Raw genomic sequence first — 25,729 nt, 5'->3', positions numbered from 1 at the left:
AGAAAAATTACTATCAAAATTTTTAAAATTTTGAATTATATAGTTTTTTCTAATCCATTTATATTCCATTATTTAGTTTCAGATCCAAAAAAATAGCTCCTAATACCAAATTAGTATAGGGAGCTGTAGTACAAAAAATTGATTTTGTACTACAGCTCCCCAACAACAATCTCCAGCTCCCCATACCAATCGCCAAACTCAATGTCTTGAAAATGTCTATGAAGACATGTTGTCTATAAAAAGTCATCCGGAATGTCTTGAAATGTCTACGGAACATTTTGTCTATGAAAGTCTGTGAAAGTCCCAATCCACTACCCCCTCCTTAGATTAATTAGATTTCGATTTTATAAAGGAAAGAGAGAGAGACAACCTAAATTTATAGAAAAGTAAAGTACAACATTTAGCCTCCTAGGTCGGTTGAATTTAATTTGGAAGTTTGTTACTAAATTTGACTAAGTCTGACTAGGTTACTAAATTTGACAAAGTCTTTACCTCTTTTTAAGTTTTTGTGGGGCCCCCGTCTTAGTTCTTGTGCGGGAACAAGCACGGGAAAGAGTGCGAAATATTCAGTTGGGTTTTGGTTACTCAAGTTTTTTCTTTTTCATCTTTTATTTGGAGGTGCTTTTAATAAAAAAAAATTTTGAGGCCCTTGAAAATGTGAGGCCCAAAACAGCCGCTTTGGACCTGGGCCGCCCCTGATAACTCTAAAGCCAAACCTCAAAGTATCGAAATATTGAAGGTCGCAACTATTACCTATAAATCTATAAGCATGACTCATTAAAGAAATTAATGTAAACATGAACCATCAAATTAAAAGCATAACTAATGAAGAAATCTTCATATATCGAAGCTAAGAGTTCTTTATGATAATCAAAACACTTCAAGATATTAAACATGAGAAGGACACCATTATCACTATGTTAAAACTTCATCATAAACCCTAGAGGTAAAATTAGCAATCCACTAACTTAGAAAGAACACCATGATCTTAAATATTACAATCATCAAACAAAAGCAAAAGAGTTAGAGAGAAATCACCAAAATTGCGTTGTCTTTCTATTCACTCCCTTTTTCCTCTCACAAAGAAAAGAAGAAAATGCAGACCAGAAATGTTGAAATCTTCAACATTTCTGGTCTGCATTCTCTTCTTTTCTCTCTACTCACTCTGTTTTTCTTTTCTTTATAAAACATGAAACTCTCTGTTCTTCCTCTCTACAATACTCTCCCTCTCTCTCTACCATATTATGTTCTCTCAACTGAGAAGAAGAGAAAAACCAGAATCAATCAATCCCCAGTTCTATTCTAATGCTCTGTTCTTCTCCACCATCTCTCTAAAATATTCTTGAAGCTCTTGAGTAGAAGAACAAACCCTATTCTGTTCAGTCCAGACCCGAGCTCCCCTCCAAGAGAAGATGCTAATGATGACTCTCTTTTCTGTTTAAATAGAGAAGAAGAAGAATTAGAGCCAGCTCCTCCACTTTTTTTTTTTTTTTTTTTTTTTTTACGATCTTTGAATATATCTCCTTTAATCACCATGATTCTCTTTCTAAAATCTTCCATCAGAGAAACAAAAATACCCAGCTCTCATTTCCTTCGATGTCTATTATGAAAATCTTCACCTTCCATAACCGACAGTTTTCTCTCTCTAGAAAATATCTAGGTTATCTTCTCATTTCAAAAGAGAATATTTCTTTCTCTCTCTAGAATATTTCTTCCCTGTTTTGCTCAATAGAATCCCTCTATTTGAATATTTCCAGCCAAGCCTTTCTGTGATTGATAATCTCCATCAATCTCTCTAGATTTTATCTCAATCTTCTTTCCTTCCTGATCGAATCTCTCTCTTTAAGAATAGTATACCAAATTCCAATCGAATCCCAGTCCCCTTTTAACAAATCTAGCTCAAATCTTTCTCTCTCTACTATATATTACCTTTAAAGTTAGAAATGAGAGAAAAAGAAGGAAAACATGTTGGAGATACAACCGCGATAGGTTACCCTCCCACCTCACTCCTTTGTCTACCGTATTAGAATAAGACGAGGGGCATTTTTGTATTCTTACACCTTTCAGGTGTCTGAACTTTTAAAAACACCCCTCATCTTATCTACCACATAGGTATGATGGTGTACACAAGGGCGGACCCACATTGGGGCTTGTGGGGGCACGTCCCCCCACAATCCAATGTGAGTTCCCTTTAGTAGTAGTAATAGGGTTTTAGTATAATTGGAGACACATTATTAGATGAAAATGATGTAATGCAAATGTTTACACTAGATTGGTGTTGGTCTGGTGGATGGGTAACTAAATGTACACCACTCTCACCCGAGATCGATTCCCCTCAATGACATTTTGTTTTAAACAGTTTTTGCCCTTTTATTTTTTGTAGAAGTAAATTCATTTTTGTAGCTACACTTTAACTAATTATAGTTTTGGCTATATATTATTCCTTACTTTTTTCCTTTATAAAATTGGTTTCCTCTATGTTTTATATAATTACAACCAAATTATGTTTCAACTATTTTTTTCCATGTTATTCTTACGCTTTCTTTTTTCTTTTATTTCAAATGTGTACATAATCTCATTGTTTTTTCTAAAAGTTACTATGTGTAACGCCCCAAATCTAGATGTCCACGTCGGCCGCCATGAAAACCTAAACTCAAAACATTTCTCCGCAGAACAGTAAACATAGTCGATATATCCATCAAAAGAGACAAATAATATCAAATGTGAAACTCATAAGAATCAATAAATCATCTAAAAGAAATCCATTAAACTGTCTTAACTCAAACAATGGTTCTGAATCATCGACACGTAGGTCAGACAATAACGAATGAAACAAATAACTATCTAGAAAGTGAAACTCCAAATAACTACCTAATCTCGAAAGCGAAAACTAAGAAAGAAGCTCTGAGCTGACGAACTGGGATCAAGATGGTGGCGCTCCCCGATCTCTATCACCTGAAAAATAGTAGGCTGGGTCAGAACCCAGCTAGTAGATTTCTAATTACCTAAGGTCTAAATAGACCAATTCAACACAAAACCAAGTATCGAACAACAGAACAACAATAACAGTCCATTATGTTACACCTTTCGTGCTAACACAATTGAAGTCAACCTGTTACACGGTTGAAGAGATTCATACAATACAACTTCCCTTTTGGAGGGGCATAACCAATTTTGAGGTCCACAAGATAGCGTCACTTACCATTCGTGTTTGCATCAACTTAAACCTCTCAATAGACAAAGGATACCACCCAAAAAGGGAATCCGTGCAACACGAGCACAGTGCAACACGAGCACTTTACATATGAGCAGGAGGCGAGCCAACCTCTAGTTGGTAATTACTTCTCACACTAGAAGTATGTGGTCCACAAGAATGATCTTGTGTTTGCATCGATCATCCTGTCGAGCCAACCACCTATGGATTACAACCGTCAATCCATATTAGAACCCAAACCCCTAGTCCACTAGGTTGTCCAATATCAAATTGACAAACCCGTGGTTGCAATCGACCCACATGTCGAGCCAACCAGTCTTAGTTCAATCCATTAACGAAACTCAAGATCATGGTCCACCAAGTTATCCAATATCGTAATGGTAACTAGTGTTTGCAATCGACCCACATGTCGAGCCAACCATTCTTGGTTCCGACTAGCCTATGCTTTCTAGGTTAATAACCTAAAGCAATATATCACACACAACTATTGATAGCACTTATGCTCCAATATCATACACATCATCTCATACAATCAATTATCAACATAAATAACATAAACACAAACAATTCTTAGTATCTAGGCTGCTGTCCGGGTGTATATATATATCATATTTATATAACCTAAATAACCTAGGTTGCTGTCCGGGTATATGTATACTCCATTAATATAACTATAATGATCTAGGGTTACTATGTTGTTGTTGTAATTAGTTTCTAATCATAATATATATCTATGGTATCACTAATTAGTTCTAAGTTGATGATAACCTAGTAAACAACAATGGTTCAAAGCTATTATAGTACTACTATCCAAAACTAGGTTAAAAATTAAAGAGGGCTATATAAACCCTAGGGAAGAAGAAACCTACTTGATAATGGAGCACAAGGAAGAAGAAACCAAATCCCTAGCAAAACCCCTTTGTTGTTTCCCTCTTAGTCTTCACTTTCTCTCACTACACCTTCAATTTCCCACTAAACAAAACCCTCACTTTAGAGCTTCTCACAATCTCACGGTTTTAACCAAGTAAGAGGGAAAGAGATGAGTTGCTGGGTTATTAATTTGGTGGGTCTATTTCTATAGGGAATCCTAACTTTTACTTTAGTGAAAGTGGACCCTAAAATTGAAATCTGGCTACCGTGGGGATATAAGTGCCTCTGTCCAACACAATGGTGACCGACAAGGTCTCCCGTATAATGCCTCGAAAGGTGCCATGCCAATACTAGATTGGTAACTATTATTATATGCGAATTCTAACAAAGGCAAATGATCTTGCCAACTCTCTCCAAGATCTAGTATTGAGCATCTCAACATATCTTCAAGTACTCTGTTAACTCGCTCTGTCTGCCCATCAGTCTGAGGATGAAAAGCTGTACTGAAATGTAAAGATGTCCCCATAGAAGTTTGGAAACTCTTCCAAAACCGTGAAGTAAAGGACGAATCTCTGTCTGAAACAATGGACACCGGAACTCCGTGTAACCTGACAATCTCCTTAATGTAAAACTGTGTCAGTCGGTCCCCACTATCTGTCGTCTTCACTGGTAGGAAGTGAGCCGACTTTGTCAACCTGTCAACTATCACCCAAATAGCGTCAGAGCCTCTACTAGATCGCGGTAAACCCGTGATGAAGTCCATCGATATATTCTCCCATTTCCACTCCGGAATGGGCAACGGTTCCAAGAGTCCGGATGGATGTCGATTTTCCGCTTTCACCATCCGACACACATTACACTTCCTCACATACTCCGCAACATCTTTCTTCATCCCTGACCACCAGTACTGCCTCTTCAAGTCTTTGTACATCTTGTTACCCCCGGGGTGAACTGTGTACTTACTTCGGTGTGTTTCATCTAATATATCCCGTCTCAAGACCGGATCTGCCGGTACATATAATCTCCCTCGAAATCTCAATCCGCCGTCCTGCCCGGTACTGAACTCAGTCTCAGTCTCTTGCATTAACGAAACATGTTTCTGGCCCCACTCATCATCAATTTGGGCATCCACAATACGATTCAGCAAAGATGGTCTAACAACCATACTACCCAGAAATAACGAGTCAACTCCTGACCCAACCACGTCAATGTCGTATGTTGCTACATCCTCCAACATCTTCCACTGGTTCATCATCAATGTTGCCACGATACCCCTCGGTTGTCGGCTTAGTGCATCGGCTACCACATTTGCCTTACCCGGGTGGTATTGCAACGTGAAGTTACAATCCTTCATCAACTCCAACCACCTGCGCTGACGCATGTTCAATTCCTTTTGTGAGAAGAGATACTTGAGGCTCTTATGATCGGTAAAGAGATCGAACTTCTCACCATACAGATAGTGCCTCCAAATCTTCAAAGCAAACACTATAGCTGCCAACTCTAAGTCATGAGTTGGATAGTTTTGCTCATGTGGCCTCAACTGCCTAGAAGCATAAGCAACCACTTTATCTTTTTGCATCAATACACACCCTAAACCCTGAATAGAAGCATCTGCATAAATCACAAATCTGGTGCCACTCTCTAGAATGACCAACACCGGTGCCGTAGTCAACTTCGTTTTAAGTTCTTTGAAAGCCTCATTACACTCTATATCCCATGAGAATGTCACTCCCTTCTTTGTAAGATTTGTCAAAGGTCCTGCAATACTTGAGAACCCTTTGATGAACCGACGATAATACCCAGCCAATCCCAGAAAACTGCGAATCTCAGTAACCGAGGTAGGCTGCTTCCAATTAAGCATAGCTTCAACCTTAGAAGGATCAACCAATACTCCGTCCTTAGAAATAACATGGCCTAGGAATTTTACTTCCTCTTGCCAAAAATCACATTTCTCGAACTTCGCATATAACTGATGTTCCATCAATCTCTCTAACACCAATCTCAAGTGATCTTCATGATCCTCCTTAGTCTTGGAGTAGATAAGAATGTCATCAATAAAGACAATGACAAATTTATCCAAGAAGTCCCTGAACACCCGATTCATGAGGTCCATAAACACTGCAGGAGCGTTAGTCAAACCGAAAGACATAACAAGAAACTCATACGAACCATAACGTGTCACAAATGCCGTCTTAGGAATGTCCTCCTCTCGGACTCGTAACTGATGGTACCCTGACCTCAAGTCAATCTTAGAGAACCACTTGGTCCCTCTCAGTTGATCGAACAGATCGTCAATCCTTGGTAAAGGATATTTATTCTTCACAGTAACCTTATTGAGCTCTCTATAATCAATACACAACCTCATTGACCCATCTTTCTTTTTAACAAAAAGAACGGGTGCACCCCAAGGAGAACTACTCTGACGTATGAACCCCTGATCTAGTAATTTCTGAATCTGGTCCTTAAGCTCTCGCAGTTCTATCGGAGCCATTCGATAAGGAGTTCGGGCTATAGGTTTAGTACCCAGTTCCAACTGAATGCAGAAGTCAACCTCTCTGCGTGGTGGCAACCCTGGTACATCTCTGAACACATCGTGGTACTCACTAACCACATCAATACTATCAAGCCCCTCACTCATTACCGGATGCTCTTCTAGCTCTACGTGACTCAGGTGAACCTCTCTCATCTGACAAGTCAACGCTGACACTGTAAACACTTCTTCCCCTGGAAGAGAAAATGTGACTGTCTTGGCATAACAGTCCACAAGTGCATGGTATGAGGCAAGCCAATCCATGCCTAAAATCACATCATACCGCACCAACTCAAGCACAAAAAGGTCTGCAGCGAAGTCTCGCTCACCCAATCTAATGATACACCCCTTACAGATGTGGTCTATCACAATAAAACCACCCCAAGCAGAAGACATCGAAAAAGATCTCCCACATCGATCTAACTCTATGGGTAACTTACGAACAAAAGAAACAGAGATAAATGTGCCCATGGCACCAGGATCAAATAAAATTTTACCCATTCTAGTATGAATAAGGAATGTACCTTCCACCACATCAGTAGGTGCGCGGTCATCTCTAGGAAGGATGGCATTCAACTGTGGTTGTTGCCCACGTCCCTGTGGTCTGCCCTGCGGGTTACGCTCATGATGACGCCCCTGATTTCCTGTCTGAGCTCTAGTCCTCCTCGGACAATCAAAAGACCTGTGTCCTACTTCCTGACAATTAAAACAAACCCCTCTAAAGGGTCTCTGTCCCACACCATCAACATTAGCCACTGGCGGTTGCCTATCTGTAGTCATCACTGCCATATCCCGGTTGCCTCCCTCGACCCGAGGCCTCTTACCGTCCCGCTGACCATTATAGTCGTTGCGCTGATTCCAACCAACCTTCCCATAATTTCTACTGTTCCCCTTCTGTTCACCCTTGCTTTGCACTTTGATTCCTCTCTGCTTCTTTGCCTCCTGTATCCGAGCATCGTGAACCTTAGCACAAGAAACCACCTTTTGATAGGTGTCGAAACTAGGTTGCCCAGCAATGTACCTAGCATGTTGTCACGCAACCCATTTACAAACCTCTCGATCTTTTCCTCCTCTGTGGGAATTAGTTGAGTAGCAAAGAGGGAGAGTCTGTGAAACTCATTCTCATACTCCAAAACTGATTGATTCTCCCCTTGCTTCAACTCCTGAAATTCCCTCTTCAGTGTTTGTTGTGCTGAGAAAGGAATAAAGTTTTCCATGAAGACCTTCTTAAATTCTTCCCAGGTGAACCTCAACGGATCCACTAGCCTAGACTGAGTGTCCCACCAAGTAGCTGCATTCTTCTTCAACTGGAACACTGCCATCCGTTGCTTATATTCCTCGGAGCAATCAAATGCCACGAACATCCTCTCTATCTCCTTACACCATTCATATGCCTCTACCGGTCCTCCAGTCCCATCAAATATTGGCGGTTTCATTTTCATAAACTCATGGTAGTACTTCAACCAGGTCATCTCAGTCGGTGGCCTCAGATTCACAGCAGGACCTCCCGTCTCTAGTGTCGGATTCTGCGTCCGAGCTTGTTCCCTTGTTTGAGCCTCTGCTGCGATGTTAATCAAATTTTGCAATGCGGCTGCATCAATTGTCACTGTCTCTCCTCCGTTCAGATTAGGATTTGTGGTCTCATGACCCCCTGACTGTCCATGTGTACCCTCTGGTGCTGTAGAACCCCTTTCCTCAGGTAGGACACCTCGACCTCGACCTCTACCACCCCCTCGAGTGCGAGCACTGCGACGACCTCTGCCACGACCAGTAGCCCCTTCGCTAACCATAACTTTATTCAAATCCAAAAGAGAAACCAAGTCAGAACTTAGACAGTCAAGAGCTCCGTACAAAAATTTACTACGTACTATGCGCTTAGAGGGGTTGAACCCTACACACTGATCCTAGGATTTATGAACCTAGAGCTCTGATACCACTTTGTAACGCCCCAAATCTAGATTTCCACGTCGGCCGCCATGAAAACCTAAACTTAAAACATTTCTCCGCAGAACAGTAAACATAGTCGATATATCCATCAAAAGAGACAAATAATATCAAATGTGAAGCTCATAAGAATCAATAAATCATCTAAAAGAAATCCATTAAACTGTCTTAACTCAAACAATGGTTCTGAATCATCGACACGTAGGTCGGACAATAACGAATGAAACAAATAACTATCTAGAAAGTGAAACTCCAAATAACTACCTAATCTCGAAAGCGAAAACTAAGAAAGAAGCTCTGAGCTGACGAACTGGGATCAAGCTGGTGGCGCTCCCCGATCTCTATCACCTGAAAAATAATAGGCTGGGTCAGAACCCAGCTAGTAGATTTCTAATTACCTAAGGTCTAAATAGACCAATTCAACACAAAACCAAGTATCGAACAACAGAACAACAATAACAGTCCATTATGTTACACCTTTCGTGCTAACACAATTGAAGTCAACCTGTTACACGGTTGAAGAGATTCATACAATACAACTTCCCTTTTGGAGGGGCATAACCAATTTTGAGGTCCACAAGATAGCGTCACTTACCATTCGTGTTTGCATCGACTTAAACCTCTCAATAGACAAAGGATACCACCCAAAAAGGGAATCCGTGCAACACGAGCACAGTGCAACATGAGCACTTTACATATGAGCAGGAGGCGAGCCAACCTCTAGTTGGTAATTACTTCTCACACTAGAAGTATGTGGTCCACAAGAATGATCTTGTGTTTGCATCGATCATCCTGTCGAGCCAACCACCTATGGATTACAACCGTCAATCCATATTAGAACCCAAACCCCTAGTCCACTAGGTTGTCCAATATCAAATTGACAAACCCGTGGTTGCAATCGACCCACATGTCGAGCCAACCAGTCTTAGTTCAATCCATTAACGAAACTCAAGATCATGGTCCACCAAGTTATCCAATATCGTAATGGTAACTAGTGTTTGCAATCGACCCACATGTCGAGCCAACCATTCTTGGTTCCGACTAGCCTATGCTTTCTAGGTTAACAACCTAAAGCAATATATCACACACAACTATTGATAGCACTTATGCTCCAATATCATACACATCATCTCATACAATCAATTATCAACATAAATAACATAAACACAAACAATTCTTAGTATCTAGGCTGCTGTCCGGGTGTATATATATACCATATTTATATAACCTAAATAACCTAGGTTGCTGTCCGGGTATATGTATACTCCATTAATATAACTATAATGATCTAGGGTTACTATGTTGTTGTTGTAATTAGTTTCTAATCATAATATATATCTATGGTATCACTAATTAGTTCTAAGTTGATGATAACCTAGTAAACAACAATGGTTCAAAGCTATTATAGTACTACTATCCAAAACTAGGTTAAAAATTAAAGAGGGCTATATAAACCCTAGGGAAGAAGAAACCTACTTGATAATGGAGCACAAAGAAGAAGAAACCAAATCCCTAGCAAAACCCCTTTGTTGTTTCCCTCTTAGTCTTCACTTTCTCTCACTACACCTTCAATTTCCCACTAAACAAAACCCTCACTTTAGAGCTTCTCACAATCTCATGGTTTTAACCAAGTAAGAGGGAAAGAGATGAGTTGCTTGGTTATTAATTTGGTGGGTCTATTGCTATAGGGAATCCTAACTTTTACTTTAGTGAAAGTGGACCCTAAAATTGAAATCTGGCTACCGTGGGGATATAAGTGCCATCTTGCTATAGACACCCCCTATATATTACTTAGGGTTGTTACACTATGCTCTCTCTTTTCTTAATTTCTTTATGAACGACAATAGTGGTGATGTTTTTTTAAGATATAAATTACTCTCATTCTTTTATTATTTTTATATAATTGAAATGTATATAAAGACCAATTGGCTATATTGAAATTACAGTCAACGAGATACACAAGTTAGCGCTGGTCGTTATGGTCGAGAATATCACTATAAAATGTATAAATTACTTATTTCAATGTCAAATAAATACTTTCGGCATTTTACAAATGTTTATTATAAAGAAGTGTGTCCCTACAAAGAAGTTTTTCTGGGTCCGCCACTGAGTGTACAAGGGAGTAAGGTGGGAGAGAAGTTTATCATTTTTGAACCAGAAATATTTATTTCTGACCAATGAAGGGACGCCAGGTTGGTTTTGACGTGAGCTTGTCATGTGAGAGGGATCGCTTAAATGTTGGATTCCAATAAGGAGGGATCGTCCTCAACAAAAAAATAAGGAGGGATCGGCTGTAAGAGGGTCTACCGAGCAGCGTCATCTCAAGCTTAGATCCCTGTGCATTGGCCGTCTGTGGACGCGTCAGATCACGCGGGGAGTACTGAATTTTGGATGCGCGCGAATACTGAATCATAGTTCTAGAGAAGTCCTTAGCGCCATCCTGAAAAACCCGAAACCCTACCGGTAACACTTTCAACCGTTTGGTCCTTGCACGATGCTTTTGACACGTGTCCTTCTCTATTTCGTTGGTCAATAATGTCTAAATTTAACTCGCTCGATTTTGCTCATTTGGACTCCGATTTGGCTTCATTCTTCACCGTTGGGTTCGTCTTAGACACTACTTTGCATTGGAGTATCAACATTGACCAAAAATACCAAACTACTTTCATCACCAAATGACCAAAATGCCCATGTGTCTCCCTCCCGTTTTTATCCGCTTTTCGTGTTTAATTCTTTAGAAGACTCGTGAGTAAGAGAAACAAACAAATCATCAGAGTAGCTGCTCGAAATGGACTAACTAGCTCGAGTTAAGAGAGCTTTGATGGGACATTTTCATGTCTCATCAGCTATCATTAAGACCGGTGCCTAACCACCACGTTGTCTCAGTCGTGCTCTGTCGCAATCATCCAAACCTATATAAACATATAAGGTTTGTCCTAAAAGAATGGAATGTCATTCTTTAGACGCAGACTTGTGAATCATTTTCTTTAACTGCAAAAACCATCCCACTGATTTGGGCGTCGAAGTGTCTTCCTTATTTTTTGCAAGCTTTGCCCATCTGGATGCAGTAAAAAACATAAGGAAAAATTCAACATCTGATCGGGTATCTTTATCATCAGGAATATATTTGGGAAAACCTTTGCGACTTGATCACTTTGGCGCCAGAGGAAGGGAAACACTTTAACATCCCGCAAACATTCGTTAAAACCCAAATCCATTAATTAGTAGCTTCGTGTTTCCAACAAATCAAACTAATATTCACTTGATCACTTGATTTCAGGACATCACCATGTCTTCCGATGAAGATTTAGCAATAAAAATTGCGTGATCAAAGGAGGAAACGAGGAGTGGTGCCGACATCATACTTTTGATGCAACCCACTCTCTTGAAACTGCAAGAGAAAATGGACCAGATAAAGAAGCAAACAGAGTCTGAGGAAAGAAGGGAACCCATCCAATCCTTTTCGTTAAACTTATTTGCCACTCCATCCTTTTCTTGTACCCCATTCGTTGGCAATGATAGAGATCTGGAAGCCACGTAAAGGCTCAAACATAAGGCAGAAGAAGCAGTTAAGAAAAGAAAGCAAGTAACAAAACAAAAGGGGATGGAAAGGGTACATAAGAAACAGGAGGAAGATACCTCTGTGGCCAAAAGAGAGGGGCAATGCGCTCCTCCCATTCCCATATTATAGATCGACCATGAAGAAGATGGGCCCTCATTCGGATCTCTGATGATCCAGCAGCAGAGATGAAAAGGAAGATCGCGGAGAAAGAAAGGCTAGGTAAGATCACTCTACCTCCCTTTAGTCTTGAAATCTTGAACGTCTGAGAGGCCAAAAGATTTGAAATGCCCAATTTTGTAAACATATGATGGTAAGTTGATCCAGAGATTTCCATGCATAATTGTATCACGCTTGTGAGCTTTGGAACCACCGATGAACCAACAATGTGCCGAGATTTCCCCACAATCCTAAAGGGAGCGGCCAAATCTTGGTATTCCATTCTGCTGCCAGGGACCATGAGGTCATTTGAGGAGGTCACCGCGACATTTCGCATGACCTTGTACATCAACAAAATGCCTCAGAAAAGCTTGGAAGACCTGTTAGGTCTACTCTAACACAAAGGAGAATCGCTCAAAAACTTTTGGATGAGATTCAAAGACGAGATGGTACAGATCCCGGGCCTAAATGATGACATTGTCATAACTTCTCTGAAAAGAGAGGTTCAAAACAACCATTTAATTATGATATAGATGGTAGAGATCAGTTTGAAATAACAAGACCAGACTACAACGAGTGCACCTCATTGACCAGAAGGAGATAAGAGATTCTAGAGTACTGATAAAAAAGATCGCAGTACAACTCCATTCGTCAAGGCGTTAATCCCAACAAAAAAAAATGACAAATGGCCAAAAAAATCCCACTGTACGGTGCGCCTTCCATGAAGAAAATGACAACAAAACCGAGGTCTGCAGACCTTTGAAGTACTTTCATTCAAATACTAATGAAAGAAGGGGTAAGAGGAAAAAAAGAAAAAATGAACTGTTAAAGTTCGACTAATGAATTACAATTGTGTGGAACATATCAAATTTTCCAGTTGGTCACAAATTGGGAGCCAAATTGAAATGAATCCTTTAATTTTTCAAGTGACCTCCCTCAATATTTCACGAAAACTACTCTTCCACTTCATCCCTAATAGCGGATGGGAAACCGAAAAAACTAGTCGAGGAACAGGGGTCTATTAGTGGACCTTCAAACTCAAAGTACAAAAAGTAAAAATAAAAAGGTGAGAATCACTGTGCTGGAACGAGCAGGAGAAGCGTCATATTCTGGCCGAAGGTCCGTTTACTTGAATAATTTGAGTTTCTATATACATTTACTTCTCTAGTAAAATCAAACGTTAAAACAAGTTTTCTCTCAAATCTAGACTTATGGCTGAAAACACATACATTTGATTTAAAGATTTATTTCGCATACAAAACAATACCAAAAGAAATTTCGCATCATATTTCAGACCTTCAAAAAAACAAACGAGGAAGATGCGTAGTCAATTGCTAACTAGTGAACCTGCTATATATCCCGCAGTAACAATACCACCGCTGTATTCGACAGTTCCAATAATTTAATTCTTTCTTTCTCACTCACCTCACAACGTTAACCCTTTCATCAAACTCACCAAGCTTTCGCCCTGTTACCGGGCTCCTGTAAAACCAAGCTGTAAATTTGATGCAAATAGCATCATCACTGGCTGATAAACTTTGCCAACTGATCTTAATTATCAGATTTTGTTTGGATACTGGTACCTTCATACCGTGAACAGAGATGCATACATAGTGAAGGTGGATCTAAGAAGTGATATTTTCCACTAAATTGGAGTCGGGTGGCACCTTTCTTATATTTGATCTGTCTAGTAATGGAGCACAATAAATTGGTCTGAAACATCACTTTTTGTTGAGTATAGGATACGTCTCTAAGGCATCCACATGTGTTGATTAATTCGACAAGAACAGATGGGAAGTAGACAAACCTGGTGAGGTATAACCATAAGATCCAGCAATGCAAGACATACTCTCGGAAGCTTCGGCACCCAGCGACAACTTAGCCAGCTAAAAAAGTTAGAAACATGGGCTTAGAAGTCTAAATACGACAAATATTTATAAGTTTTTAATATACTGTTGAATAATAGTACAGAGTAAAAAATCAATGTAATCCTATACCGAAGTGATGCCATGAGTAACATATGTCACTTAATATCTCATCTTTTTCTTTTTCCCTTTTAATGAAGAGGTGTATTTTGAAGGGAGATGGCAATTGAACCCTTTACCTCCTGCACCTAGGATCTTAAAGTACACGAATTGAATCATTATCATGCCCTTCTGCTATTTTAGAAAGAGAAACTACAATTGAAGGTTTAATGTTTTCATTATGTGTTTGTATGCATCATTTTTGTAATGCTGTTGTACCTCGATGCTCAAACACAGAAAGAAACTCTGCTCATATGATGAACACTACCAAGTTGGTGGATTTTAGTGACACTTATGCACCTACTGTTACACTGATCACTTTTGAGGTGATCTTACTAAGTTAATGACGTACTATAAAGTAGTAGAACTATACCTGGTTATTAATAAGATAAACTTTTCCATGATCTCCTATTCTTTTCTTAGTTGATTCATCTCAGTTCTATAGGCTATAGTACCTCAAAAGTTTGAAATGCAGTTTGAAACTTTGGTTGGTTGGAGTGGTAGCATGAACTAAGGATCTCAATAACTGTGAAGAACTGAAGATAGGTTCTTTGTTATGGCGAAGAACAAGCAACCCAGAAAAGTATTAACGAAAATAAACAATCACACTGAACATAAGATATTTATGTGGTTCGGTTTATTATACCTATTTCACGGCGAATAATGGGGCGATGATTTCCAATATGAATGAAAAAAAAGTTACAAAGATATTTTCAGGATTTCAGTTTGTATAGCTTACTGGAAACTTGAATCCTATCGCCTCACTACCTCGTTTCCTAATTCCGAAATATACATGAACACCCATTATAAACAGAAGCCCCCGCCTTCGCCAAGCAACGGAGATCAGCCCCTGCTTCGACAGCCCTGCTGAACATTAGCACTGAATCTCTCGGGCCAAAAATTTCGTTTTCGCGGTCACAAACTGGGTTGGATATCTACCCATATTCAAGACACTCTCAATACTCTTCAATCGAAATTTCCAGGCCCCGGACCTAACATGCTAATCCCAGGCTCCTTCATCAACCCTTTTGTTCTCATATTCCTTCTAACAACCTCGGCCTCGTTGAACCTACCAGTAGATGCATAGACATTTGAAAGAAGAACAACATGACCTGCCTCTTCTGGATCCAAGCTGAATACCTTATCTGCTGCAATCTCTGCTAATTGCACATCGTTGTGTATCCGACAACCACCTAGTAAAGCCCTCCATATGTTTGGGTCAAAACTTTCTGAAAACATATTTGAAAACTTATTTGCATCAGACAAGCGACCAGCTCGGGCAAGCGTGTCAACTATACAACAGATATGTTCTTTACTTGGCTTAATCTTTTTAGCATTCACCATTTGATCGAAAATGATTAACCCATCGTCCACCAAACCAGAATGACCACAGGCACTTAGTACACTGAGGTAAGTCAGGCTGTCAGGTTCTTCTCCATTCTTCTCCATCTCTTTAAAGAGCTGAATAGCAACTTTTCCTCGGCCATTAATCCCACATCCAGATATAATTGCATTCCACGAGACTACATCTCGATAACCCATCTCATTAAACACTTTTTGAGCAAGTTTAATAGCCCCACATTTTGAGTATGTTGATATTAGACTATTCTGAATTGTCTTTGATTGCTGAAATCCAGCTCTATAAACATAAGCATGGAGTTGTTGGGAGCATTCCAAACTTGCTAATTCAGCGCAAGCAGCTAACAAACTAATGAGAAGAATTGAATCAAGGTTGAGGTGATGCTTCGCTCTCATTTCAACCAGCAAGTCCAAAGCTTCTCGAGGGTCCCCATTTAGAGCACACCCTGAAATCATTGCTGTCCATGAAATCAAACTCGTTTCTGTCATTTGCTCGAACTGACCTCTCGACGAGCAAAAGTCTCCACACTCTGAGTACATTGTAATGATTGAGTTGCCAATAGGAAGGTCTGAAATGAATCCACTAATAACAGCTTGAGTATGTATACTTCTTCCCATCTTCAAATTTCCCAACAGCGCACAAGCTGTTATTAGATTTAGTACGAGAACTTTGTCTAGTTTGATGCCACTTAGTCTCATTTTAGTGAACAGAGTAAGAGCATCAGAAGCATATTCAAGACTAACGTACAAACCAATCATCGTCGTCCAACTGATGACATCCTTACGTGTCATGTTTCCGAATATCTGGGAAGTAGCTTCTAAATCTGCCAAGCTTGAATACATATTCAAAACCGCATTAATCACGGAAAGAACAGAACAGAAGCCAGATTCTATAACCAAACCATGAATCGACCGACATAAATTACTTGATCCCAAAGCAGTAGCACACCTTATAACACTCAACATAGTAACATAATTGGGTACTAACCCAAGTCGTCGGATTCGGTTAAAAAGTAATAAACCTTCTGCAAATGATTCATTATATACGAATCCAGCAATCATTGCACTGCAAGAAATCAAACTAGGGTCATCCATTGTTTCAAATGATTTATATGAACTAACTATGTCTCCACATTTTGCATACATGTCTAAAACAGCAGTTCCCACGATCGGATCCATTTCGAACCCCATTTTTACAATAAGTCCATGAACAGACTGTCCAAGTTCTAAGTCCCTCGAGTTAACCGAGCAAACCAGTAATCCCACCATTGTGAATGAATTTGGGACGTTACCCAGAACTTGCATTTTGGAGAATGTTTTTGTACATTCTGAATGAAGCCCATGTGTAGCATACCCATAAATCATGATTGACCAAGAAGCAATACTTCTCTGAGGAATTTCTTCAAACAGTTTCCTTGCATCTTCAATTTTTCCAAGTTTGAAGTAACTATCTAGGAGTTTAGAGGTTTGAAATGTGTTGGTTAATGAATTGGCGATTTGAGATGAAGAATTGAAAATTTTCTTTTGAAGTATAGCGTAAGGAATTGACTTAATCTTTTGAAATATCATAGAAATGTTTGAAGGTGGACCAAGATAGCTTCAGATTCCTCCCATACGGTGTCGCTGTTGGCCAACCCAAATAGTCACCCCCCTAGACAAGTGACACGGATAGTACGAGATAGGGGTGGGATTCGGTCAGGCTCGGACTCCCGCGGGAATATTTTAGACGGACACTGGCGGATCAGGCACGGGAACTTGAAGCCTACTATAGACCGTCAGACGGATCGGGCCAGTCACTTTGGTCTTTTCTCATGCCCGTAGCCTGCCAGTGTCCCCCAGCCCGCTTTGGCAGTCACAGGCCAAACGAACTCGGTTTTTTTTTAAATAAAATAAAAAATAATAACAATCATTAATCAACTTAATTTCATTTATAGTTATAATTTTAACAACATTACACAATTACTAAACTAATACCAAAAAGTTACATAACCAAAAAAGTTTCATCAATTAAGAGATTGAACTTGAGACGTGCTCGAAATCAGCTCAGGAAATCCGTCGTTTAATGGATCAAACTCCATTAAAGTAACACTAAGTTGGTGTTTCCACCATTCTTTCAGACAAACAGAACACTCCAACATCTCCGGAGTAAGATTGCTCCTACCCCAAGACAAAGTAGACTCAAAAGCAACAGTTGAAACCAGGACCGCAAGAACATCACGTGTTATTCGGGATAAAACCGGGTATCTTTTCTCGTTCTCACTCCACCAAGCAAATACATCAAATTTCTCAATATTACCGACAGAATGATCCGGCTCGGAATCATATCTAGATATTTCTTGGGAAGCAGTAGCCAAAAGGTCCCTTCGGGCCCTCTCGATACTTCTCCAAAAAACACCTCGCCTTGACTAGTCATCGGTCTCAGAAGGACCATCAACCGAAGATGAAGAAACAGAAGTAGAGACATTCAAATTGGCCTTATACTCAGAAAAAAGCTCACGTATTTTAATAACCATTGTGAAAGATTGAGATGAAGAACACTTTATAACATGTGAGGAACTTACAGAATAATTTTCAAGTTCAGATAACACCATATCAACTTTCATCTCAATTCGTGGATCAAGAATACATGTAAATCCAAATAAAACAGAAGTTCTATCCCCAATACATACAAAATTTCACTTCTATTGAATTAATAATTTTCGAAAATATCAGATCATTTCGATTATCCAAAAATACTATTCCTATATCGACCAAATACTCAAGGACCGAATTTGAAATCACATACTCTAATTCCTGAAAAGGACTTTGTCGCATCAAAGAAAAGCTTCAAAAACTTGCACAACATGTTGGCGTGTTGCCAATCAGACTCGGATAAAACAAACGGAGGAGATCAATCAGACAAAAAAGAATCTGTCACATTCTTAAAAGGCAAACCCCAACATAAGGTAAGTGGAATTCCACAGATGTTTTACGTCTAACTGTAATTTTTTCGGAACAACCCTTTAGCTTCACAATGAGATCGATATTGGGCATTCTGAGTTTTTGAGACCGCGATATATTGAAGGCTTCCTTTCAACCGTGTAAGCATATCCTTAAATTGAGGGACCTTAAACCCATCCTTAACCACAAGATTCAAATATGACACCAACATCGAACGTGGAATAATTCGCTTCTCAAAGGCAAATGAGGCATCAACCGATTTAGATGAGAAACAGATACTGTGTTCACACTTGCATTGTCCATAGAAAGGGAAATAACTTTCCCGAAAATCATCCAATCATTAGTAAGTTTATCGTATAACACATGAAAAAATGAATCACTTCTAGCAGTTCATCTAGAAAAGTATTTGAAATCATGATGAAATGAATCAGTAATATAATGCTCGAAAAAGGGATCCTCCACAAATTGCAGAGGCAACTCAGGGAGAATAATAAGTTTGATAGTATATTTCCGAGACCTTGCCTGACTAAATTGAAAAGAGGCTAACTTTCCAAGCCTCTGACTTTTTTTTTAGAAAACTTAGATTTTGAATCCTTCATAACACCACAAAAAATGCATTTTGCCATCTGAATTTTGTTGTCCTCATTCTTAGAATCAGAAACTTTTACTAAAGTGTAGTTTGCCCTAACCTCAGATTTGTTGTCTCTCCTAGAGGACGATTTAGAAGATGGAAATTCTACTTCAACTGCTCAGAGCCAGCAGGAGCAGAACCACGGGATCAGGAGGAACAACAATGCTAGCAGGAGGTGAATCTCCTTGAGCATCACTTTGAATCTCCCGCACGTCAACCTAAATTAGAACCACAACCAAAATAGAAAAGTCATTTTGAAAGGTCGAGTTCATGTCCAGAGAATACGAAGAATAACTAACTTCATCATCGGTTTATAAGAAATTTTCAGAAAATTGCATTAGTTATTTTTACAAGAAAACAAAAATTACATCAAATATGTTTCACCTTTCTGAAATGGATCAGAGATCTGTTTGATCAGACAAACCAACTGTAAGATATCTGATCAACAGATCTGACTCAAGAGAGTTAAATATCTGATTCAAAAAGTTTACAGTATAATCAAGAGAAAGCAATCAAACCTAGTTTTTCATCATCCATCATCATCATAAAAAAAAATTGAATAATATTTGTTTCACCTTTCTAAAACAGATTATAGATCTGTTTGATCAGACAGACCAATGGTTAGATCTGTCTAATCAAACAGATCTAACTCAAGAGAGTGAAAGATCTGTTTCAGTTTTTATCGTAATCAAGAATGAACAATCAACCCTACTTTATCATCATCCATTGTCAAAAAAAAAAATTACATAATATTTGTTTCACCTTTCTGAAACAAATCTCTGATTTGTTTGATCAGACAAATCAACGTTTAGATCTGTCTGATTAAACAGATCTAACTCAAGAGATTAAAGGATTTATTTAAGAAAGTTGATATCATAATTAAAGAAAGAACTATCAAACCTTCTTTATCATCATCCATCATGATCACAACAAGAAATACATGATATTTATATCTCCTTCCTCAAACAAATCGCTGATCTGTTTGATCAGACAGATCAACGTTTAGATCTATCTGATCAAACAGATCTAACTCAAACGAGTAAGATTTATTTCAGAAAGTTACATAATCATGAAATTAAAGATAACTAAAGTCTAAAACATATCTACAAACTATCAACATCATTACAAAAAAAATATTACATCACATTTGTTTCACCTTCCTGAAACAGATCATAGATCTGTTCAAGCAGACAGATCAACGGTTAGATATGTCTAATCAAACAGATCTGACTCGTGAGAGTTTAAATCTATATCAGAATGTTTACAACTTTAAATCATAAAAAACCCAAAAAACTAGTGATTAAAGATGAAGTTCAGAGGCTTCAACCGCTTCATTTGATCTGTTAATCATCAGCGTACAGTCAACTGCACATTCAACAACTATTTCGAAGTTAAAACAATATTAAAGAATCATACTGAAAGATTGAAGAGGTTACACTTTAGAAGGTGGCGTTACTAACCATCAGTTGAGTGAATACTGTGAATCACCCTTGTGGTTAAGGGATCCATAGTAGTTGAGGGATTACTTCGTTGAAAATTGATTTTATTGTGAATCACCCTTATGGTTGAGGAATCCATAGTAGTTGAGGGATTACTTCGCTCAAAAATGATTTTGTTGTGAATCACCCTTGTAGTTGAGGGATCCATAGTAGTCTGTCAATTAACATTGCTCTGGATAGTTGTATGTTAAGTATATTCGAGTAAGTCCTATTCCCATTGTATTTTTCAGCTATATGCGTTTGTTGATCTATCAAATATATATATATGTTACCCAAAATATGTTGCTTGGTATGCTCAATTTAACTTATTGAATGAATCTTTGAATGTCAAGTACCCATGGTCATGAAGTATTTTAATCGAGGAACCATCTCCCACCTTATAACAACATTATTTTCTCATATCCTATTTGATTTCCAGTAAGAAAGACCATAACACTAAAGAATTTGATTTTTTTGTCCATTCATATTTGTACTGTAATACTTAGCCGTAATGATACGTACCTATACAGTGATTGGATCTGTAAGGAGTCTCTAGGCCACCTTGGCTACGAGACTTCGATTGACCTTGACCAATGCCCGAATTGCCAACCCTCCAAATTCTTTCGGTCTTTCAATTAGCTGTCATGGCAGAAAGTCCATTTTATGTGCATCTTACTCTTGGTCTCACCCTCTCTATCTTCTCTAGTTGGTTCAATGTACCTTGCGGGAGCAAAGAAAGACCCAAGAAATATGTCCATGTTGGACGTAGGCCTGTTTTAATCAAAGTTGTCAGACCTGCTTGGGAAATGACTTTCCTCTTCCACCCTGATAGTTTGGATTTAAATTTCCGCAGTAGAAACTCATGAGAATGTATGCGACTCCTAATGATTACATTACCTAGGTATTTCTCTGCGTCCTCCATAAGTGGTGCATGTAGTTGTGTAATGTACTCTTGTATACCTCTCGAGGGGTACTATACTGAAAAGTAAGGAGAACTTGGAAAAATTTATCGCTTGCACTATATTGTGTTATAATACTTTGAACCGCCTCTAAGTTTTTTGTAGATGCTTCTCCAGGGCCGGTCCTGACATTTTGATGGCCCGAAGCGAAGTCCGAAAATGTGCCCCCGACTCCTCTATGACCCTAACACGACCCAAATCAAAGTTATATAAAAAGAATTTATAAATACTTAAATACTTTTAGAATACATTTAGATGCAAAATCACTAATAATAGTTGAGTCATTCTCAATCGCCATGTTTAATGCGTTAAGAGTGCAATTTTGGTACTTTACCACTCCGCAACTACTGATTCAATGATGCTTAGTTTCCATTATTTTCTTCACAAATCTTCTCACTAGTCATAGGAAAGCCTAAAACTCTTTTATTCTCAATGTCCTTGACCAAATATATTCTTAGGTCTGTATTTTCATTAATGAGATCTTCAATTGTATCGTTATATAAGGGTTGATTTGTATTATCTCTATCAATGTCATCTACACCATCCTCACTCATGTTATTTTCTTTCGTGCTATCGTCCTCCACACTTTCCTTATTTATGTTTACAATGTGTTTGATACATCTAGCGAGATCACCAAATTACATGACGACAATAACAAGAATAATAAGAACAATGTTATACATAGATCAGAAATGACAATTATACTAAATTGTAGTAATGGTGACAAACACACATATAACCACACTTGTCTATGTCGAAAATATAGAGAAATTAGAAAACTTAGCTAGGTTTTGTTGAATTCAAAAACAAATTAGTGATAATTAATAAATCTATAACCAAACGGATATTTTATACTCCCTCAGTCCAAAAAAGAATGACCTATTTTGGAAACTCAACTTTTTAAGGGAACATCATTAATTAGAGTTTGACTTTAAAAAATAACATGGTTTTTCCAATTGTAACCTCATTAACTTTTGTAATTTACAATGAAAAAGTTGAATTTACTTTTAAATAACGTTGTCATTAAATTTATAGTAATGGGTATTGTTGGAAAGAGCGAAAAGTTCTTTTCCTTATTTTTAGAAACATGACACTAAAATGGGACAACCCAAAATAGAAATTAGGTCATTCAATATGGGACGGAGGGAGTATATAATAATATAACATATACATAAATATAAAGAAAAAGAGGGGAGTGAAAGAGATTAACAAATTAGGGATTTAATATTTAATCATCAATTGTGTACTTAATTTTGTATTTATGTAATACTGATAATTTTTTACCCAATCATAAGTAAATTTGTAACTATAGTCCAATCTAAATATGCATATAGATTAGTATTAGAATCTTTAAAGAGAGGAGAAAGAAAGACTAAGAGGGAGATGTGGGTGTCTGAGTTATTAGGTGTTAGGGTTGACGGTTAGGAAAGAGTGTTTTGTTTTCTCTGTTAGAAATAGGGAAGAAAGGATTATGATAGAGAAAGAACGGAAATGGGGCCTTTGAGTAGGTTTTGATTGTATTAAATGGGCCCACAAATCTAATTAGTGCGGGTGGGCAAAAAATGTGGCCCATTCTTTTATTTCAATATGTGGGGGCCTTTAAAATCTGTTACAAGAACATTGGAAGTTAACCTTTTTCTTATGTTTGGGGGCCCCTAAACTGTGGTGGCCCAAAGTGAGGCTTTGCCTATTTTGGGCTCAGGCCCGGCCCTGTGCTTCTCCCATAAGAATTAAGTCATATGTGAATAGTAAATGAGAATCTCTTGGGACAACTCTGTTAACTAAGTACCCATCGAACAATGATTCTCTTTCGTACTTCTCAATTAGTAATGATAGGAACGGAGAAACAAGAACGAACAAGTAAGGGGTAGTGGGAAACCTTCGCGAATTCCTCTTAATGATTCAAACTTACCATATTTTTCCATTCACTATCACACTACAAAAATTGGTAGATACATAGACATAATCACATTTAGCAGTCCCTCTGGGGCACCAACTACATACAATACCTGTTTCAGGAATCCCAAATGTACTATGTCATACGCCTTTGCCATATCGAGCTTTAATATATAAGATCCTTCTTTTCTTTTGATATTTTTATAGTGCAGCGACTGAATTATAATAATATTGTCCACTCTCTGTCTTTTTGAAAGAAACACACTCTAGTTCCACTGCATCCATCTTTCTAGCAGAGGTCTTAATCGATTGGAAATGAGCTTTGTGATGAATGATGAGACATCCAAATGTCCCATCAGATTCTTTTAACTTGAGCATGTTAATCTATTTTGAGACGTTATTTCTATGATTTGTTTGTGTCTCTTACGCGAAAAACGGATAAAATCGGGAGAAAGGCATACTAAGGGCGTTTTAGTCATTTGGCGATGAGGGTAGTCTGATAATTTTGGTCAAAGTTGATACTTCGATGAAAAGTAGAGCCCAAGACAAACCCAACAGCGAAAGCGAAAGTCAAATCGGAGTCCGGATCAGAAAGATATTCCAAGTCAAAAAGTGGAGTTAAAGATAGTTGACCAAATCGGTTAGATACACGTGGTGCATATCCGGAACATTAGTGAAAATTTCGGTACAACGGTGGCCATGAGAGGGACACTAGCAGGATTCAGTCTAGGCGCTGATTCAGTGTATGCGATACATCATACTTTGGTGCTCCCCGGACGATGCAATGATCTCTGTTGTGACACGCACCCGAACAACTCTATCTGACGACCTTTTCCAGAATGATTCACTTTAACCCGATGCTCCAAGTTACATTGTATGTTCAGTACTCTTAACAACAACGACCACTCCAACAAAAACGTGATTGGCCCCAAACTTTTAGTTATTTCTTTTTTCTTCTTTTAGTTTTCTTTCTCTCTCTCTCTCTCTACTGTTTAAGAGAAAGAAATAAACCCAGAGAGAGTGGATTTCAGAGCTTGATTGATTATTGGAAATAAAATTAGAGAAAGAGATGACTCTCAAGATTGAAGGAGATATATTTAAGAGGATTCGATTGATTTAAAGAGGATACACAGAAGATAATTTTGAGAGAAAGAGATTCTTCCCCATCCATCTCTCTCATAAATCTGAATATATTATAAAACAGAGATGGAAAGATGGAGGATGGAAAGATGGAGGGACTGACAGAGGAGAATTCTTTTCTTATCTATTCAATATCTTGAAATAGAAAGAGAGATGAAGTTGAATATTTTCAGAGAATCAAGAGAGGATTGACTGGGTATTTGGGTATGTTTTAAATCTTATTCATCTTTTTATATAAACCGGGAGCTAAGAATGGGTACAACATCTTATCTTTAGATAAAAACAGAGATCTTGGACTGAAACTAAGAATAAGAGATCATCATTCCTACTCGAAAAAACAGAAAACATTATCATTTTCATCTTCTTCCTTATCTAATTTCTTTTCTTTTTGTGAGAGAGAGTGAGAGACAGGGAGTGAGTGAGTGATTTTTGAGGAGAAACAGAGTGTGAGAGACTTTTGTAAAGAGACAAATTGTAACAAAGATTTAAATTATTAAAGAAAGTCTTTCATTGTTAAAGATTCATCAAGACAATTTTATTCTATTCATCCTATTCTCTTAAGCTTTTTGGTTGAATCAGTAAAGAAAGAAGAAAGAAGAAGAGAGAAATTTCGTTGGAAGAGAATAACAAAAGGCTTGTTTGATTTGAGAGATTTTGCAGGAAAATTATTTTTCTAGTTGCTGGAAAAGTATTTTTCCTTAGGGGTGCGTTTGGCTGTCGAAAGGGAAGTAATTTCCAGTGACATTTTTAATATTTCAAATCATGTGTGCCTGTTTTCCTTTAACTTCGAATCTTGATATTAGTTTAATCATGAGTAGCTAATCATCTAATCTAGGGTTAGGATGGAGCCTTAGTTTTGTATGATGGAATGACATTTTTCTCACAGTAAATATCTTTGATGTGTTTTGATAGATAAATTCAATTTACTTACACCTGTTTCATAGTAACTCCTTCATTAATTATGCTTACATTTTGATGTTACATGTTTAAACTTAGTGTCTTTAATGTATCATGCTTAGGGTTTGA

At 38.2% G+C, this 25,729-nt stretch overlaps 1 protein-coding gene and 1 long non-coding RNA gene across 6 annotated transcripts; both read right to left on the bottom strand.

The window, feature by feature from the left end:
- Positions 1-8,694: 8,694 nt before the first annotated feature.
- On the bottom strand, positions 8,695-10,169 carry LOC147549268 (uncharacterized). Its single transcript, XR_015238254.1, has 2 exons — positions 10,035-10,169; positions 8,695-8,906 (listed from the first exon to the last, which is right to left on the bottom strand). It is a non-coding gene; the product is annotated as an uncharacterized LOC147549268 (long non-coding RNA).
- A 3,184-nt stretch (positions 10,170-13,353) lies between these two features.
- On the bottom strand, positions 13,354-17,507 carry LOC147549267 (pentatricopeptide repeat-containing protein At1g11290, chloroplastic-like). 5 transcript variants are annotated; one of them, XM_086665020.1, is made up of 4 exons: positions 14,902-17,507; positions 14,756-14,810; positions 14,084-14,162; positions 13,384-13,758 (listed from the first exon to the last, which is right to left on the bottom strand). In XM_086665020.1, exon 1 carries the CDS (start codon positions 17,226-17,228, stop codon positions 15,267-15,269), a length of 1,962 nt encoding a protein of 653 aa, XP_086521146.1. In that variant the 5' UTR covers positions 17,229-17,507; the 3' UTR covers positions 13,384-13,758; positions 14,084-14,162; positions 14,756-14,810; positions 14,902-15,266. The 5 variants fall into 5 exon arrangements, with proteins under 5 accessions (XP_086521148.1, XP_086521146.1, XP_086521147.1 ...); XM_086665022.1 differs by lacking the exon at positions 14,756-14,810 and having other exon boundaries at positions 13,354-13,771; positions 15,040-17,394; XM_086665021.1 differs by lacking the exon at positions 14,756-14,810 and having other exon boundaries at positions 15,040-17,482.
- Between the last annotated feature and the right edge of the window lie 8,222 nt (positions 17,508-25,729).

This window comes from Eschscholzia californica, unplaced genomic scaffold, assembly GCF_041429995.1.
Source record: "Eschscholzia californica isolate CP2 unplaced genomic scaffold, dmEscCali1.0.p SCAF_3, whole genome shotgun sequence".
NCBI classification, from domain to species: Eukaryota; Viridiplantae; Streptophyta; class Magnoliopsida; order Ranunculales; family Papaveraceae; genus Eschscholzia; species Eschscholzia californica.
This window is presented reverse-complemented; position numbering and strand designations above follow the sequence as displayed.

Bases quoted from the DNA above. Each gene is read 5' to 3' on its own strand.
- LOC147549267 (XM_086665020.1), bottom strand. From the start codon at position 17,228: ATGATATTTCAAAAGATTAAGTCAATTCCTTACGCTATACTTCAAAAG.